Source organism: Sarcophilus harrisii, chromosome 5 (assembly GCF_902635505.1).
Source record: "Sarcophilus harrisii chromosome 5, mSarHar1.11, whole genome shotgun sequence".
Classification (NCBI taxonomy): domain Eukaryota; kingdom Metazoa; phylum Chordata; class Mammalia; order Dasyuromorphia; family Dasyuridae; genus Sarcophilus; species Sarcophilus harrisii.
Window position 1 is genome coordinate 183,638,923 of NC_045430.1, and position 16,993 is coordinate 183,655,915.

Consider the following 16,993-nt stretch of genomic DNA (forward strand, 5'->3'; position numbering starts at 1 on the left):
TCAAAGACAATACCAAGTTAAAATATGAACACATTTGTAAAGTCTTACAAAGGATAATGGATGACTATGAGTAGTATTGTTTCTAAAAGTGGAGAGAAGCAATTAAGGATAAAACCAATTTGAAGAAAGCTAGACAAGAAAATCAACTAAGTAAAATGATCCCAAGAACATTCAAGGGTGAAAATGGAAAAAGGACTGCAAATAGGAAGAAAAAGGGAAATAGCTGCACAAATCACCTTAACTGTGACAATGAGGTCATTTTATCTGTCAGAGTCCATGAAATTCACACATTTGGACCTCAGCTTCACAATACCAGTTGGGCTTATAGAGGAAGTAAAAGTGATTCTAAAGAGAACAAAAACAGGAAAACAAAATAGCTGGATTGGTGTCTCTTCTCAAAGTATATGTATACCGAGGAGAGCCATACTGGAGATGAAACAATTATGAGGATTTTTAGAGTACTAGTATATACAAAGTATTAGGGAAATATACTAAACTCATGGTATAAGGGAGGAAATCTCAGATTTAATAAATACAATAAAAAGGTGACTAAGAGAACATTTATAACTACCAGCCTGCATGCTTACTCTTTTATCTATAAAAACATTTCATAGTGAATGAACTGAGCATCCTCTAAGAGGATATTAGTAAAGACAGCCACAGATCAGTTGCTATCTTCATTGTTGGAAGGAATTCCTGAACCAATGAGATAAGAGATCTAGTTCAGTTGAGTGATGTGATTTTATTAGGTGTAAGGTAGTTCTACTTCAGTGCCTCATGGGCTACACCATAATTACAAGCAAATTCTATGAAGCTAAAAAAAGCTTCACTATGGTCTTGGTAACAAATGACCTGCTTTCTGATGATCAGCCTAAGTAGAAAGAGGCTCAGTCATCACTTGGTGATGAATCCTCCATTCATGGAAAACCATTAAAAAAAATAAATTACAACCTGAAGGTCTATTTTAATTCATTGATCCCATAAAAATACTAGTATGGTTTTTTGTTTGAGTGTTCTTAATGTAGGGAGAATGGTCTGATTAAAATTGTTTTCTCCAAGTCTATCAGTGATCTCTTAACTGCCAAATTCATTAGGATTTTCTCAGTTCTCATCCTCCTTGATTGCTCCTGATTCTGCTAACCCCCTCCTCCTCCTAGACACTCACCTCCTTTGACTTCTATTATGCTGCTATTTTCTGGTTCTTTTACCTGTTCAACAGGTCTTTTTTAGTCTATTTAGTCAGATTATCATCTATCTATCATCTATCTTTAGTGTATTTCTCAGGGCCATGCTTTTGTCACCATCACTTGGAATTTCTTCTTCTTTGAGGTTTATTCATCTACATCACCCTATTAAGATTACTGTCATATTTATCTATTAAATTGATTTTATTTTACTAGATAAGAAATATCATATTATTAATGTGGACTCCCATTCCTGAATTAACTGACTTTATACAATCAAACTACTATCTTGCTGGCGCAAGCATCAAAATTAATACAAAGGAAGAATACTAAAATGAGAGAAAATGTGGTATACAGTTAAACTAATGTTACTTGACCTACTGATCCAAAAAAGGCAAATCAATGAAGAAAGGATATCTCAACTAATTATTATAAATTTTATTAAAAAGAATTATAAATTAATTACTATAACAAAGAAACCAAAGGAGCCTAAAAATTGCCTTAGCAAAAGAAACTTCACAAACTGAGAGAAAATGACAATCAAGGGCAATATCAGTTAAAAGCATTATCTGAATTTTAAAATCTTACTGAAGGGAATTAAGGAAAATTTTAAGAACTATCAAGTCATAAAAGAATAAAAAACAATAGGAGAAAATCTTTAAGTTTATTGAGAGTCCTACTTAAATACAGTCATCTCAAATATATTTAAAGATAACCACAGAAAGAAGACAACAATCAGATGAAACAGGGGAAAGATCTGCAGTGATTTTTGTAATGAACTTTTGGCCATTAAGTATAGTGAAACCACCAAATTTGGATTCTAACCTCATAGCCCCAGATGTATTTATAGAAGAGATAGAAATGCCACTGAAAAGGGCAAAAATGGTAAAGTTTATTGTATTAAGAATACAAAAAGTATCACATGTTGACAATTTATTCAACTGAAAGATGAAGAAAATATAAAATTTCACAGTGTTCATTGTTGGGTTTTGTTTATGTTATTTTTATTATAAGAAAATATTTCGTTTGGCAGAGCAAAATAACATCTCAAAGGCTGTCTTCCAGAAAGGTATTTCCCACAATCATGTTAAAAGTGCATAAAATTTTCTAAAAGGTTAACAAGATATAAACATTGTTTGATCATAGATTTAGACTTGGGAAAAACCTCTGAAGCAGTATGGTCTAATCCCTACATGAAAGGAGTTTCCTGTATAACACACTGGACAAATGTTCCAATCTTCTTTTCTATTTGAGAAACTAAGAAATTAACTGTCCAAGGTCACAAAGAAGCTGAGTCTCAGAGACAAACTTTAAATCCAGATCCTCTGAATCCAAATCCAGCATGCTTATCTCTCTATAGTGCTGCCTTACAATGACCCTCATATAATGTAATCTCAGGTAAAGCATAAAAACAAGGAGTTATGTATACTCTAACCACAGTGCTAACTTCAATTCAAAGATGAACTCTTGGATAATAAGGTCCTCCAGATACTTCTGTTAGTGGGTTACATTATGCTGATTGAATTAAGTCCTAGAGTTTTATAAAGTCTCCTAGATGTGTATTCACTCAAAAATTATATCCTAATTATTCACAAATGGGAAAAAAGCGAATGAAGAATACTTATTGTCCAGCTTATATAGAGAGTACTGATATGTAATTGGAATAGAAATTCATCTATCTTGATCAGGTCACTTGATATTCCTTGGTCTTCACTTCCATATCTGAGAAATGAGATGGTTAGATTAAAGAGACCTTATTGAGGTCATTTCTATCTCTTTCTATGATCTGAAAATCTTTTTTTCCAATAAATTAGTTTTAATATTATTGTTTTATGCTCTTTTCATAATTCCTATATTCTGTCCTACATTAATTAATTATTCTACATTAATGCTAGTATTTTATCTAATTCTATGATTTATGCCTTAGTATCTGGACTGGCATTATAAAAAATTTAAAGATGGTTAGCATTGCTGTCTTTACTGTGTTGGCATAATTAACGTACATTGAATAGATTTCCAGTTTTTCCACTCAAATTGTTAGAAAACACACATACAAGGAAGATCTGTGGCCAAGGGAAACTATGGGAGATGGCACACAGGTACCAGTGTCACGCAGACTCCTAGGTTGACATCTCTGGACCTGGAGACTTCTCTACCTCTACAACCTTGGACATTAGTGCAAGGGTCCTCAAACTACGGCCGCTGGCCAGATGCAGCAGCTGAGGATGTTTATCCCCCTCACCCAGGGCTATGAAGTTTCTTTATTTAAAGGCCCACAAAACAAAGTTTTTGGTTTTACTATAGTCTGACCCTCCAACAGTCTGAGGGACAGTGAACTGGCCCCCTATTTAAAAAGTTTGAGGACCCCTGAGTTATAGGATGTCACTGAACCCACAAGATAATTAATAACTAACATTTATATTGTCCTTTAGGGTTTACAAAACTAGACACACACATACACACACAGAGGGCAGATCACTCACCCAGGAGTCAGAAGAACCCGAGTTCAAATATGGCCTCATGTGTGACTCTTTCCTAGCTGTGTGACTCTGGGAGAGTCACTTAGCCCTGATGGCCTTCAAAAAAAGAAAAGATGTAAAAGCAGCCTTGACCATGTCATCCCCCTATTCAATAAACTCCTAATGGCTCCCTATTAAATAAAATACATATACACACACTCTCTCTCATTTGATTATTACATCTCTATTGAGGTATGCGCTGTTATTATTGCTATTTTATAAAGCAGGAAAACTAAACCTGAGAGGTTAAGTGACTTGTCCAGGACCTGAGGCAGGATTGGAGTTCAGGCTTTCTTGGTTCCAAATCTAGCTTCTTGTCCACGGTGCCTCCTAACTGTTCAGTTCTTCTGAAAGATTGTGGTATTCATCTATTCTCTGTTCTCTACAATGGGTTAGTCCACAGGGGAGCCACTTTTGAGACCTTCTGATGCTCTTTGCAGCCAGCTGCTGGTAATGTCTTCCACCATAAAGGGAAAATGAGTAGCTCACAATCCCAGAACTTTTTCACCAATTTATGATTCAGATTCAGGTTGTAGCTAGACAGACAGACTCTTGATCATTGCTATTTTGGGGGGAACTCCTTTGCCTTTGTTTGTCTGCCATTCCCTAACCCAAGTTCTACTATCTGATTTGGGATTTAAAAAATCCCTTTCAATTCCATTCTGTTCCCATTGTGCCAAACATTATCCATTCCATGCAAACCTCTCTGGAAGCAAGACTTAAAAGGGACTAGGAGGAGCGGATGTCAATATTCAATCAGACATAAATGAGAAAGAAAATGCTTATCAACAATGCTTACATCTAACATAGAGGTTATCCAGCAAGGAGTCAAAATGAAAGATGGTTTCCTATAAAATGGTATATTCCTCCATGTGTGTTTGAGGTGCTGATTACACTAAACTAAAAACATTACTCAGCCTCTTTAATGAGATCCACAACCACCCAAAAGAGTTCAGTTTAATGATTGCCAAGAGAAAAATCAAATGAATAAAGAATACCTCTTGTCCAATAAACAACAATAATAACCATATTTTGGGCAGACACTGAAAATGGATGAAGTGTGCAGAGCTGGGTCTAGACTGAATAATAAGAAAAAACTAAAATTGTTTGCATTTAGGAAATTGAACAGCGATTTCAACAATCCCAAGCTATTTCCTCAAAGAAACAAACAAACAAAAAAATTCTTATATGTAATGGGCTGAGGTTTGAGTTGATGCACTGAGGTCCCAAGTCAGTGAGGCTAAATAGTAATTGGGCTATACTCTATTAATATACATGATTGGATAAAGAATGGCCCCTGCCCACTCTCCGTGCAAGTCCTGATGTGTTGTATAGGAAATGACGATTTTGGTGGGTGGAGGCAGAGAGAGAGACAGGAAGAAAGGCTGGGAGAGATTGGGCCTGGGTTCCATACTCCTAGCTGCTGGTTGTGTGGCTGCTGGTCTAGCTAGCTTCTTGACTCAGCTGCACACATTGCTATCGTCGATTCTCTTCCACCTCCGATCCTTCTTCACCGAGAATAAAGACTGACAATTTTCCCCTAACCTGAATTACTGCCTCCTGCTGATTTAAAAATACGTGGTCTTCACACTTATAGGCTTAACATCATGCAGTAGAAGTGGGGTGCTAGAAGTGGCTCCTATCAGTTAATTAAATTTTTTTTTTGTGAGCACTTATATCTCAAAATTAGAGAATGCAACAAATCAGAATTTGATTTGTAATTTTTTTTCTGATTGTCTAGATTAAGGAAACCAAAAAATGTTAATGATGAAAATTAAAGTATTTTATGCATTTTTTCAGGGAGCAATTGTTAAATATTGATCAGTATATCCCTGAGCATAACCTATAGGTTAAAAATTTGGTGACCAAAAAGAGAAAAAAGATGTATGGCCTAGTTACTGTCATGAATTACTTGTATGCATAAAATATATATCATCTAGGAATCATATTTTTAAAAATGAAGTAAGCTTGCTATGTAATGAGGGTGAAAGATAATAGAGGAACAATTAGAGTGTGTACTATTAGCCACTTAGCATTAGATGACTTGGAAGAATGTCTTCAGCATATCCAATGGACATTTTGTGGACCATAATTAGTTCACAGAGTTAAGGAGAGTTCTTTTTCTTCTTCTTCTTTTCTTAAAAATTGAAATAGTATTTCTAGCCATATGAAAAGATGCTCCAACTCATTATTAATCAGAGAAATGCAAATTAAGACAACTCTGAGATACCACTACATACCTGTCAGACTGGCTAGAATGACAGGGAAAGATAATGCGGAATGTTGGAGGAGATATGGGAAAACAGGGACACTGATACATTGTTGGTGGAACTGTGAATACATCCAACCATTCTGGAGAGCAATTTGGAACTATGCTCAAAAAGTTATCAAACTGTGCATACCCTTTGATCCAGCAGTGTTACTACTGGGCTTATATCCCAAAGAGATTATAAAGAAGGGAAAGGGACCTATATGTGCACGAATGTTTGTGGCAGCCCTTTTTGTAGTGGCTAGAAACTGGAAACTGAATGGATGCCCATCAGTTGGAGAATGGCTGAATAAATTGTGATATATGAATATTATGGAATATTATTGTTCTGTAAGAAATGACCAACAGGATGATTTCAAAAAGGCCTGGAGAGACTTCCACGAACTGATGCTGAGTGAAACGAGCAGGGTCAAGAGATCATTATATACTTCAACAATAATACTAGATGATGACCAGTTGTGATGGACCTGGCCCATCCTCAGCAATGAGATCAACCAAATCATTTCCAATGGAGCAGTAATGAACTAAACTAGCTATGCCCAGCAAAAGAACTCTGGGAGATAACTAAAAACCATTACATTGAATTCCCAATCCCTATATTTTTGCCCACCTGCATTTTTTATTTCCTTTACAAGCTAATTGTACAATATTTCAGAGTCCGATTCTTTTTGTACAGCAAAATAACGGTTTGGTCATGAATACTTATTATGTATCTAATTTATATTTTAATATACTTAACATCTACTGGTCATCCTGCCATCTGGAGGAGGGGGTGGGGGGAAGGAGGGGAAAAATTGGAACAAGAGGTTTGGCAATTGTCAATGCTGTAAAGTTACCCATACATATAACCTGTACATAAGAAAGAGGCTATTAAATAAAAAATTTTATAGTAAAGGGATTCTTGAGTATTTGATAGAATTCATTTGTAAATTCATGTGGTCCTGATACCCCCAAAAGTCTTAATGCAGTTATAAGTTTCAGTGGCTTAAAACTGCACTAAAATTTATAACATCCTGCACAAATTGGGTGCCTGGTTCTGCTCACTTCACCCTGCATCAATTGATAAGTCTTTCCAGATTTAGTCTCTACCATTGTTCACATTTATTTGCCTTAATGTTTCTCTTGAATCTGTTTCATTAAAGGTCTATTCCCCCCTCCTATAGAATTTTATACAGTTGCTCTGGATAAATTATTCTTGGTTGTTAAGACAACATCTCTTGCTTTTTTGGATTATCATGTTCTGTGCTCTCTCTACTCCTTTCAATCTTGCATGATATTGACTTGTAACTCCTCAGTGCTTGAATGCCATTTTTATGGCTATCCACAGAATGTCCTCTTTGAAGATCTAAATTTTGGCTGTAATATTCCTGAAAATTTTCTTTTTGTTATTTCTCTCAGAAGATGACCATTGGATTCTTTGTCTTTTTCATTTTACCTATGGTTGTAATGGAGGTGGGAAGTTTTCTTTCATGATTTCTTGAAATAGGATCTCCATGCTTTCTCTCTTTTGATCATGGCTTTCAAGCTTTCCAGTGATTCATTTTTCAGACAAGCTATTTTTGATATGATGCTTAAAGTCTCTTCTATTTTTTTTCAGTCTTTTGACTTTGTTTTAATATATATTGTCTCACAGAATCATTAAATGTGTTTGGTCCATTCTAAATTTTGAGACATTCATTACTTAGATAAAGTTTTATATCTTGTTTACTGAGCTGTTTATCTTTCTCTCCTTCCTAGACTTCATGTGTAGTAATAATTTTTTCACTCTTTTTGAACTCTTCAGTTCTTCCAGAAAGTCTAACTTATTGTCCGGGCTGTATTTCTTGGAGGCTTCACTTTAGATGTTTTAAAGTCATTTTCTTCTTCTGGATTTGTATTTTAGGCATTCTTGTCTCCATACTGTGCTTTATTGGGGGAACTCTGGTTCTATTTTTACTTTGTTTTCTTATTCTTTTGTTTTACTTCCTGAATTGGGATTTTGTGTAGGGTCTCTTTTTGTGCCCTCTAAAGGGACTGTCTAGGCCTTTTAAAGATGTTTTTGTGTTCTCTATAATCCTGCTGCTTCTTTCCCCAGGTTTTGAGGACATCAAGGGTGGCTGGGTCAGAGATTTGCACATTTTCAGTGTTCCCAGAAGTTGTCTGATCTAGAGTACAGTTTCATTACTGCCTTCCTGGTTTGAGCTTTGCAGCGTTTGACCCCATTTGGGGGCTGGGTGATACATCTAAGTGCTCTTTTGTCACTGGTTGAAGTTCCAGTAGAGTACCCCAGGCCCCAACCGAAGGCTGTGCAGGTCCAGAACAGAACTTCAGGTTTTCCCCTGGTCTGAGTTCCTTGCTGTGGACAGTAGCTGCAAGCTTCAGAATGCGAGACATCTCTCTAATCAATGATCTCAGAATGTTTGCCCAGGCCACAGCCTTGGGCTCATGATTTGCTCCTTGCTCTAGTCTGCAGCAATAACTATACATAGGTCTGTTCTTTATTCTACAAAGAACTGGCAAACTAGCTCAGGGTAGCTGCCATTTTGGCTCTCCACACAGGTGACTGGACTGGGCTATGGGGGATACACAACTTCTTACCCCGGTGCACAGGCCCAGGCCCCAATGCCATCCCTGGCATTGAGTCTCTGCATGGTACCTTGTTGACCTGAAGTTCCCGGGCCTCTGTCTGTGTCTCTCTGTTCCCTTCTTGGGTTTTACAATCCCTCCTAAGTCTGGGGTTCCATCGAGGTTTTGGTTAGAGTAGTTGTGGGCAATAACTGGGCCTTGTACCTGATGCTCCATCTCCAAACTCACAGCTGTCCTCCATGCCATTGAATATACTCCCTCTCCATCTATGACTCCTGCCTTCCTGCCTTCCTTTAAGTGCCAACTAAAATATTATATTCTGGTGCCTTTCTTCTGAGATTATCTGCAATTTATCTTGTACATACTGATTTGCATGCTGTCAACCCCATTAGATTGTGCATCCTTCATACTTAGCAAAGTGACTGATAAATGCTTCCTAGTGCCAGAGACTACATTAGGTACTTGGGATACAAAGAAAGGAAAAAAAGAAGCAATCTTTCTTTTGAGAAGTTCACAGTCTAATGGAGAAAAATGTGCAAATAACTATGTCAAACTAGATAAGTGCAGAATATATCAGAAGGAAAGGCACAAAGATTGAAGGCCAGGAAAGGTTTCTGGCATAAGGGGAAGGTTTAGCTGAGACTCAAAGTAAGTAGGTAGAGATAAGGAGGGAGAAAGTTCCAGGCATGGGGGAAAGATTTCCCTATCCCCCCCGTACACCAAGATGCAGTCCTAGAAGTCACCTAGAAGTCCCACCAGTCATGGGAAGGGCTGCCCACTGAGGGTAGAAGGGATGCATGGGGCCACAAGCAGGACCTGGCCAGGGTGCCCCTTCCCCCCGAGCTCTCCAGGCTCTGAGTTTGTGGCTGCCTGCTGCCAGCTCTCTGCCTTGCGTTTCTGCCTGGTTTCCCTTGAGGGAGCATGAGCCGCTGTTCTCTGCTGGCCAGCCATGAGCTAGTTCCTTGCCTAAGCTGCTTCTGAGCCCTGATTCAGTGGCTTCTTCCCAGACAGGAGCATGGATCTTCCCTCGCTTATCCCCTAAGGATTGCCTTGGCTTTCATGAACTCCAAGTGACTAACTAATAAGAGACACATGAGCATTCATAGTCCACCTCTGAAATTGCTTTTCTCCTGTGGTCTCCCAGGTGATTCTTGTTTAGTAACTTTTAGTCACGTTCAGTTCTCCAGGACCCCATCTGGGATTTTCTTGGCAGAGATACTGGAGTGGTTAATCATTTCCTTCTCCTGCTCATTTTACAGATTAGGAAACTGAGGCAAACAGGGTTAGATGGCTTTGCAGGATCACAGCTAAGAAGTATCTGAGCAGAGTGGAAATCGGAAAGATAGGGCCTGGTGCCCTCTCCACTGCCCCACCTAGCTGCCTGGGATCTTTGATTCAAAACTAAGTCTGACATGGAGAAAATTCCTTTCACTACATTTCATCCCCATGCCATGATTATGCACATGAATCACACAGACTGAGGGGGTTGGAAAGGAAGGGGGCTCTTGTCCTCCTCCTAGTAAGCAGCCAAATCACTGCACTCTCCCTCCTCCCAGTGCGATCTTGCCCATGTTTTATATTGACCAAGCTGAACAGAGGCATGGTAAAGTGAAAAGGGAGCTGGGTTGGACAGTCCCTTGGTCTCTCCAGGACTGGGTCTCCTCATCAGCAGAATGACTTCCAAGATCTCTTCTAGCCCTAAAGCTACCATCCTATTTGAAATTGGCTAAGCTTCCTAGCATACAGAGGACAAAGTTCACATTCTGAAGCTGTAAGAACAGGGCAAAGGGTTTTGTGATAGACCAGTACCTCTCTGGAAGGAAGGAAATAAATTTTTATTAAATGCTTTAAGTCATTTGATCTTCACCATCAGCTCTGGGAAGTTAGATGCTATGATGATCCCCATTTTACAGATGAGGAAACTGAAACAAAAAGAGCCTAAGTGACTTGTCCAGGAAGTATCTGAGGTCACATTAGAACTCAGATCTTCCTGACCGCAGGCCCAGGGCTCCACCATAGTACCCCACCAGCTGCCTCTGCGTCTAAACTCATCCCAAGGCGGTCAGATAGAGAACCTTAGGTTATGTCTGCTTTTACAACTTCAATGTCATTTGTGCCCTGTACTTAAGCAAACTGCCAGTGTGAGCTTAGTGAAAACACAAAGCAAGCCCCAGACTGACACAAACACCTGTGAACTCCGGATGTAACCCAATGAAGGAACAAGTGTTAGGTTTAAGGGTGTTCTGTCTTGGTTTCAAGAAGACACAGTACGGCCTCCTGGATCAAGTGGACTTGGAAGACTTGGGCACAGATCTCACCTCTAGTAGTTTCTTGCTTAGTGACTTTGAGCAAATTTATGTCTATGTGACTCAAGCAGCTTCCTAAGATTTGTCTGCTAAGGGGATTGGTAGAGGAAGTTCCCAATCAGGTAACTATTTCTCAACCAGGAGAAGGCAAGTTCCTTGAGAGTAGAGACTATGAACATTTTAACTTCAGTATCCCATGACTACACTGACCTCTCAGATTTTAGGCAAACCTCTCTGGGACCTTAAGTAACAGAAGAGTTATTGATTGGCATCTGTTGGGAAAGTGTCCACACCAGGAATTCTTTACTCCAATGATATCACAGCACCAAGCATCTTCCCTGTTGCAGACAGACCTATTTAGCACTGTGTGTTCATGGAGGTGGTCATACCTAAGTTGGGCCTTGAAGAAGAGAGGGACTTCAACAGACAAAGATGGAGAAGGAAGAATCCATTCTAGAAATGAGGAAAGTGACATGGAGTCAAATCATGGGGATGGAGTGTCATCCAGGGAACCTGGAACATAGAGTATGTTATAGGGAGTAGCGTGATGTAAAAGTTATTGTGGAGCCAGATTATGGAGGGACTGAAATGCCAAGATGAGGAATTCATACTTTATTTGGTAGGCAATGAGTTGCCACTAGAGATTTTCTAGTAGAAAAATGGCATCATTAAGATTATTGATTTAGAGTCAAAAAGGACCTTTGAGATCATTTAATATAGCTCTTCATTTTAAAGAAAGAGGAAAGTTGGACCCAGAAAGGGCAAATGATTTGTAACCAAGGTCATGCAGCTATGAAATTTAGGGTCCAGATTATAATCTAGATCGTTTCATGTTCTTTCCACTGACCATGATATAATCAGAGTACTGTTGAAACCACAAAATTATAAATTCTAGAACCATCATTTACATCAAATTTTTAGCAATTCTAAATGAGATGGGGGTCACACTTAATCAATGATCCCTGTGTATATAAAAACTAGTTGTCTAGAAACTTTAAGATTTTGATTTCTTGATAATCTTGGGCTATAACCTTATAACACTGACCGTGATTTCTCCTTGTATAGTGAAGTTACCAGGACCAGTTTCACCTTGGCTACTAAAAAATTACCTCAGGTAGGACATATTGCTGTTTTGTCTTAGAAAAGAATTACAACTTTGTTCTCTTACAACCTCACTCCTTTTCTTTCTTAGAAGCTTTGAAATTACTTTATCATAATGACTTACAATAGCAATAATCTTCCATATATTCTTGGATGAGACTAATTTTGAAAGGAAGTTTAGGTGACTGTCTTTATGATTCGAAGGGCTCAAGGAAAGTACATAAGGAGAGCCTCCAAAATATCTCCCACTAAGTCTTAAATTTCACCATGTGAAATGCTAATCATTTCATGTGAATCATGACCTTCCTTTGGCTTCTCTTTAAAAGGACAATACTGCTGGAGGATTAGTACTTTAAGTGCCCATCACTTTAACATGAATCAATTTATCCAACTGCTTTTCTCCTTGTGAAAGCATTAGGTACCAGAGATTGCCAACGAACTAAAATAAAGGATTTCTTTTCCTAGTATTCTAGGGGGGGGGGGGTTATGATACTTTCAAGGCATACCTTCAAACTAGGGAATGAAAGGTTCTTAAGGGGGAATGGACAATGTGAGGAGAAGCCAAAGACAAACTTTTCCTACTTCAAAATTTGGCTTGGGGCCAATCCTGACTATAACTATTTCAGTAGGGTCAGTTATGAAGACTGAGACTGTGGCCCCAACCCATATGGACAAAGGAAAAATTTAGGACCTGTATGTGAACATTTAGGAATTTGCCTATATTTGCATAACAGAAGGAACACAAAGTTTTTTTCTGATATTTTCCTTCATCCTTCCCTCACTTAACCAATAATTTCCTTATTATTGAATGAACGTGAATAGGTTGTAGAATTGAGGAATCTCTTACCCTAAAGACCTAAAAAATTATTAGGGAATCAATAAGTTCTAGAAGAGAATATAAGAGATTATCTCATTTTCTAACTCATTTTACAGATGATGAAACTTAAGGCCCAGAGAGATGACTGAAGTAACTTATCCCTGATCACAAGAAGAGAGCCAAAATTTTCCAAACTAATTATTTATTGGTGATTCCAAATTTGGTGTTCCTTGCCATTATACCTCAGCTCCTTCTCAGACACCCATCTGTTTTGAATTCCTGTGTATCATTTCACATGAAAGCAAATGATTAGACTAGATCCTTTTCCTCTCTGTGTCTGACTTTGTTGTCACCTATATTTGTTTAAACAGATTACAGAGGGAAAAGAAAAAGAAAAGATATCTCAAATGCACACAGCAGATCTTCCTGCTCTAATTTTTTAGTTTGCTTGTTAACATTGAAAATGTGTTAATAACTCAGACTACCCAATCTTTTTTCAGCTCATATAGGCTAACTCTTAATAATGACCACTCCAAAAATATCTCAGAACCCGTAGGACCTGGTGAGCAAAAAATTCAGAAAATGTGCCTGCCAAAAAAACTTAGTACCAATGGAAACAACTTTAAGACAACATCCCAGCAGTGCCCCAGTGGAAAATCTTCCAGCTGGACTGAGAAGATAGTGACATCCAAAGAAGGTTCTTTAATTTTTTAACAAAATTATAATATGTTCCAAGATAGAACCAAATTTTGTTTAAATTTTAGAGGTTCCATTAAGATGTAAAGATGACTTTCAAACAGTGATCATCAGCTGCCAATTCTAAACTAGAAATACCAGACTAGTTTTGTGAAGAAAAAGGATTATTAGACAATTGAAGTTTAACCTACTCTTGAAAAGAGTCAGGGGAAAAAAAGGACAAAGGGAAAACTGTAATTTAAAGCAATCTATCAAGAGTTGGGATAAAAGGGATTGTTCCATGTTCCCCACCATCATCACTCCCCATACCACTTAAAACAAAACAACAGAATCTTGTCCAGTTATTGTAACTCCATCACTCTGAAATGAAGTTGGCAATAGTAACCAAATATCAATAATACACTCTGTAGAATGGGTTTTAAGGAAGATCCTCAAAAATAGCAATCTGTGATAGTTTAGAGTTGAAGATACTCAACTTTACTATAGTACAAGAATGGAAACTTCCCCAAGACCATTTTAAGGCCTCTTCTGCTTCATGACAGTAGTCATATTAAAGAGTCCTATGAGATCCAGAAGTGGTTTTCCTAGCCTTAGTTGGATGATGATTCACCCCATTTCCAGGTAGTCTACATACTAAAAACGATCAAGTAGCACTGCTCTAATCCACATAAAGTTCTTCAGGTCATTATTTCAATGTCCAAAAACACCACACTTCCCTAACCCCTTTCCCCCTCCCCCAGCTTTAAAATTGTAAGCAGGAATTTATAAATACATAAGCAAATGATTGATTTTATGACTGATCCAGAGCCTCAATAGAAACACTTCACTTCCATTCTAGTAGCAGTTAGCAATACAGCCAGTCTTAGTAGAAAAGCCAGTTAGCCCTAGGACACTGAGCTTAGGAGTATCCAGCACACACATCGCAATCATGAAAGCAAAGCAATCTGTGCCTATGTCAAAACTATGTCAAAACTAGTTCCTATGAGAAATTTCATCCTTTGACCACTAAAGCAAGATATTAATTAGAAAAGGCAAAGGGGAGCAAGAGCTCAGCTAAAATAGTATGTATGAATAGTTCCACAATAAAAGGGAAAAACATTTTAGAATGTACAGAATACAAATAGCAGAGTGATTCAGAGTAAGGCTCAGGATTTATCCAGGTTACATCTGTATTTGGAGCAGCTACTTCTGAATGGAGAGAATATTATTAATATTCTGAGGTACCCAATTATAATTATTTGTCTTTTTAGGCTGTTAGGTTTCTTCACATCAGATAATGATAAAAATGGAAAGCCCAAAGTGAGCAAATTTATTTCTGCTCTCTGTTGGACTATAAACAAATACATTTACACTGATTTTTATAGTTTCTATGTATTAAATTGTGACGGATATCATCATTGCAATTATACATCACAAAATGAATTCAAAAGATAAATAAAAAAGGCTTTTGAATTGAGACAACATTGAATTTTTGCTTGGATCTGGATAGTGCCATTGCCAAAATCCTCCAATTTATTTCCACAGAATTGTGAGTAATCAGGAAGAAAAGCACTATGGTTCAATTATGTTATCTTTGGGATTGAATCCCATTTAAATCTGAGGAGGTCTAATTTAATAAACAATTATTCAAGTTCAAGAAGAGGGTATCTGTTTTAAGAAGTTTGTACCTAGAAGAATTTAGGTTTTTCTGATTTTTCTGAATATCTGGGCTTCTTGAGACTTTGCATTAGAATTCTAGCGAATAAAATTATATGAACTAGAATTTATTGATATTTTTTCCACGGACAATAAAAAGTTTCATTTCTTCTTCCAATAATGCCAGATACTATGCTCAACTTTATCTGTCTACTTAATTATCTCTTAGGCCTAGCTAACCTTAATCGATATGTCAGGAACTTCATTCTTGCTTTGACTCTTGAGAATTGGCGACTTCCAATATAACTTTTCTTCCACTTTCATTCCCCAGATCTACAATGCAAATTAAAGAACAACTATAGAGAACCTACAACTTCCCAAAGGAAGAAATCTAACATGAATCAGACAGAAAACACCAAAAGGATCTTTATTAAGAATAAGAGTTTTCAAACACAAGAAATATTTGAATTCTTATTCCCCGTTGTGGAAAGTGCTCAAGGAACACAAAGCCCTCAAATGAAACAACTAAATGACCCACAATCTAACATAGAGATCCAGTACCAGTAAGTCAACAAAATGTTGCCATTCACTGAAATTTGCTGAATTCACTATTTCCATATGAAATGAAAAATTATGAAATTGTGTCTCCTAAAACAGAAACATAGGGAACCATAAAATGTGCCCACTGACCATGGAAGCAGGCTCAAAACCAAGGAAAATAACAGCCACTCTGTAAAGTAGAAAACCAGGTCTTGCTGCTTTGTGATTTGCATGGGACCATTGTTAATCTTTGTTCATGTGTGGCAGATATTATGTTTATGGCATGTAAGTTATAAATAATTTATATATGCTAGAAATATGTAAGTATAAATGAAGTATCTAGGATCAAATAGTTAAGGACCAAATATTTGTCAAAGGAAGGAAGGTGATTATAACCAGCATTCTCTTAAGGGAAAATATAAAAAAATCATAGTCATGGAAGAGGAAGTTAAATTAGGAATTGATTAAAACCGATTGAAAATGAAAGGAAAAGTGAGTCTTTGATATTAGGTAAAGAAAAGAAAGAATAATCTCCATAAATAAAAAAAAAACCCACAAAGTATTAGCATTTAGAATATTCAAGATGGATGGGACTTCTAGGCCTACCTACTTCTTTCCTTCAGAGATAAGGAAACTGAGGACCAAGTAAAGGAAACGGTGCAAGGACATATATGTAGTAAATGAACTAAACCTAAGACAGGAATAAAACTCTTATCATGTCATAAATAAAAAGCAGAACTCTAAGAATGATATAGGAACAAATTTTTAAGGGGAAATACCATTGTTCAAAGGATTGAGAGTAGACTGAAAATTACACTAAAGTACAAGAGGTGAATGAGAGGAAAGGGGAATAGGTGAGATATTTTCCTTTATTTTATTTTGATCTTTTTTTTGATATATTGGAGTCATATTGGAGTTTGGGGCAACAGCAGAAGAGGTCCGATTTCTAAGAGGAAGTTCAGGACTAAAACCTGCTAGGGGCTATATATTGTCAATGGATTAGAAGTCAAATCTAGAAAGAATAGCTAAGGCAATGAATGGAAGAACAGCAAGTGGATCTCAATCTAGGTAGATAGGAGATCAAGTTTAGGAAAATCAGCTGGGCCAGCAACTATGACAAGAAAACTGAAAAATGAACAGTCAGGATCCCAGACTAAGACAGGAGACTAGGATTGAAGAGAGAAGCAAGGTGTCTGGATCACTGGCGTGGGCACCAATTGCAAGAAGAGAGAATGATGCTGAGCCAAGAGCTTGTGGAGTCAGTAGCTCTTTATAAACGTTTCCCCATGGTCGCACACTAATCTTAGTGAGAGTAGACCTAAGCACATTAATGAAGTTAAATAAGGAATTTAGGCAATAAG

At 37.5% G+C, this 16,993-nt stretch overlaps 1 protein-coding gene across 4 annotated transcripts in view; it reads left to right on the top strand.

The window, feature by feature from the left end:
- AGBL3 (ATP/GTP binding protein like 3) overlaps window positions 1-15,911 on the top strand; it is a 115,364-nt gene extending 99,453 nt beyond the window's left edge. For 3 of the 4 annotated variants that reach the window (XM_031939101.1, XM_031939102.1, XM_031939103.1), the window contains exons 16-19: window positions 11,909-11,957; window positions 13,262-13,458; window positions 15,424-15,655; window positions 15,750-15,911. In XM_031939101.1, the coding sequence (XP_031794961.1) occupies window positions 11,909-11,957; window positions 13,262-13,458; window positions 15,424-15,655; window positions 15,750-15,828 (557 nt within the window). In that variant the 3' untranslated portion in view covers window positions 15,829-15,911. Of the gene's footprint in view, window positions 1-11,908; window positions 11,958-13,261; window positions 13,459-15,423; window positions 15,656-15,749 lie in introns of those variants that run through there. The other variant, XM_031939105.1, reaches the window with a different exon arrangement.
- The last annotated feature ends 1,082 nt before the right edge of the window (window positions 15,912-16,993 follow it).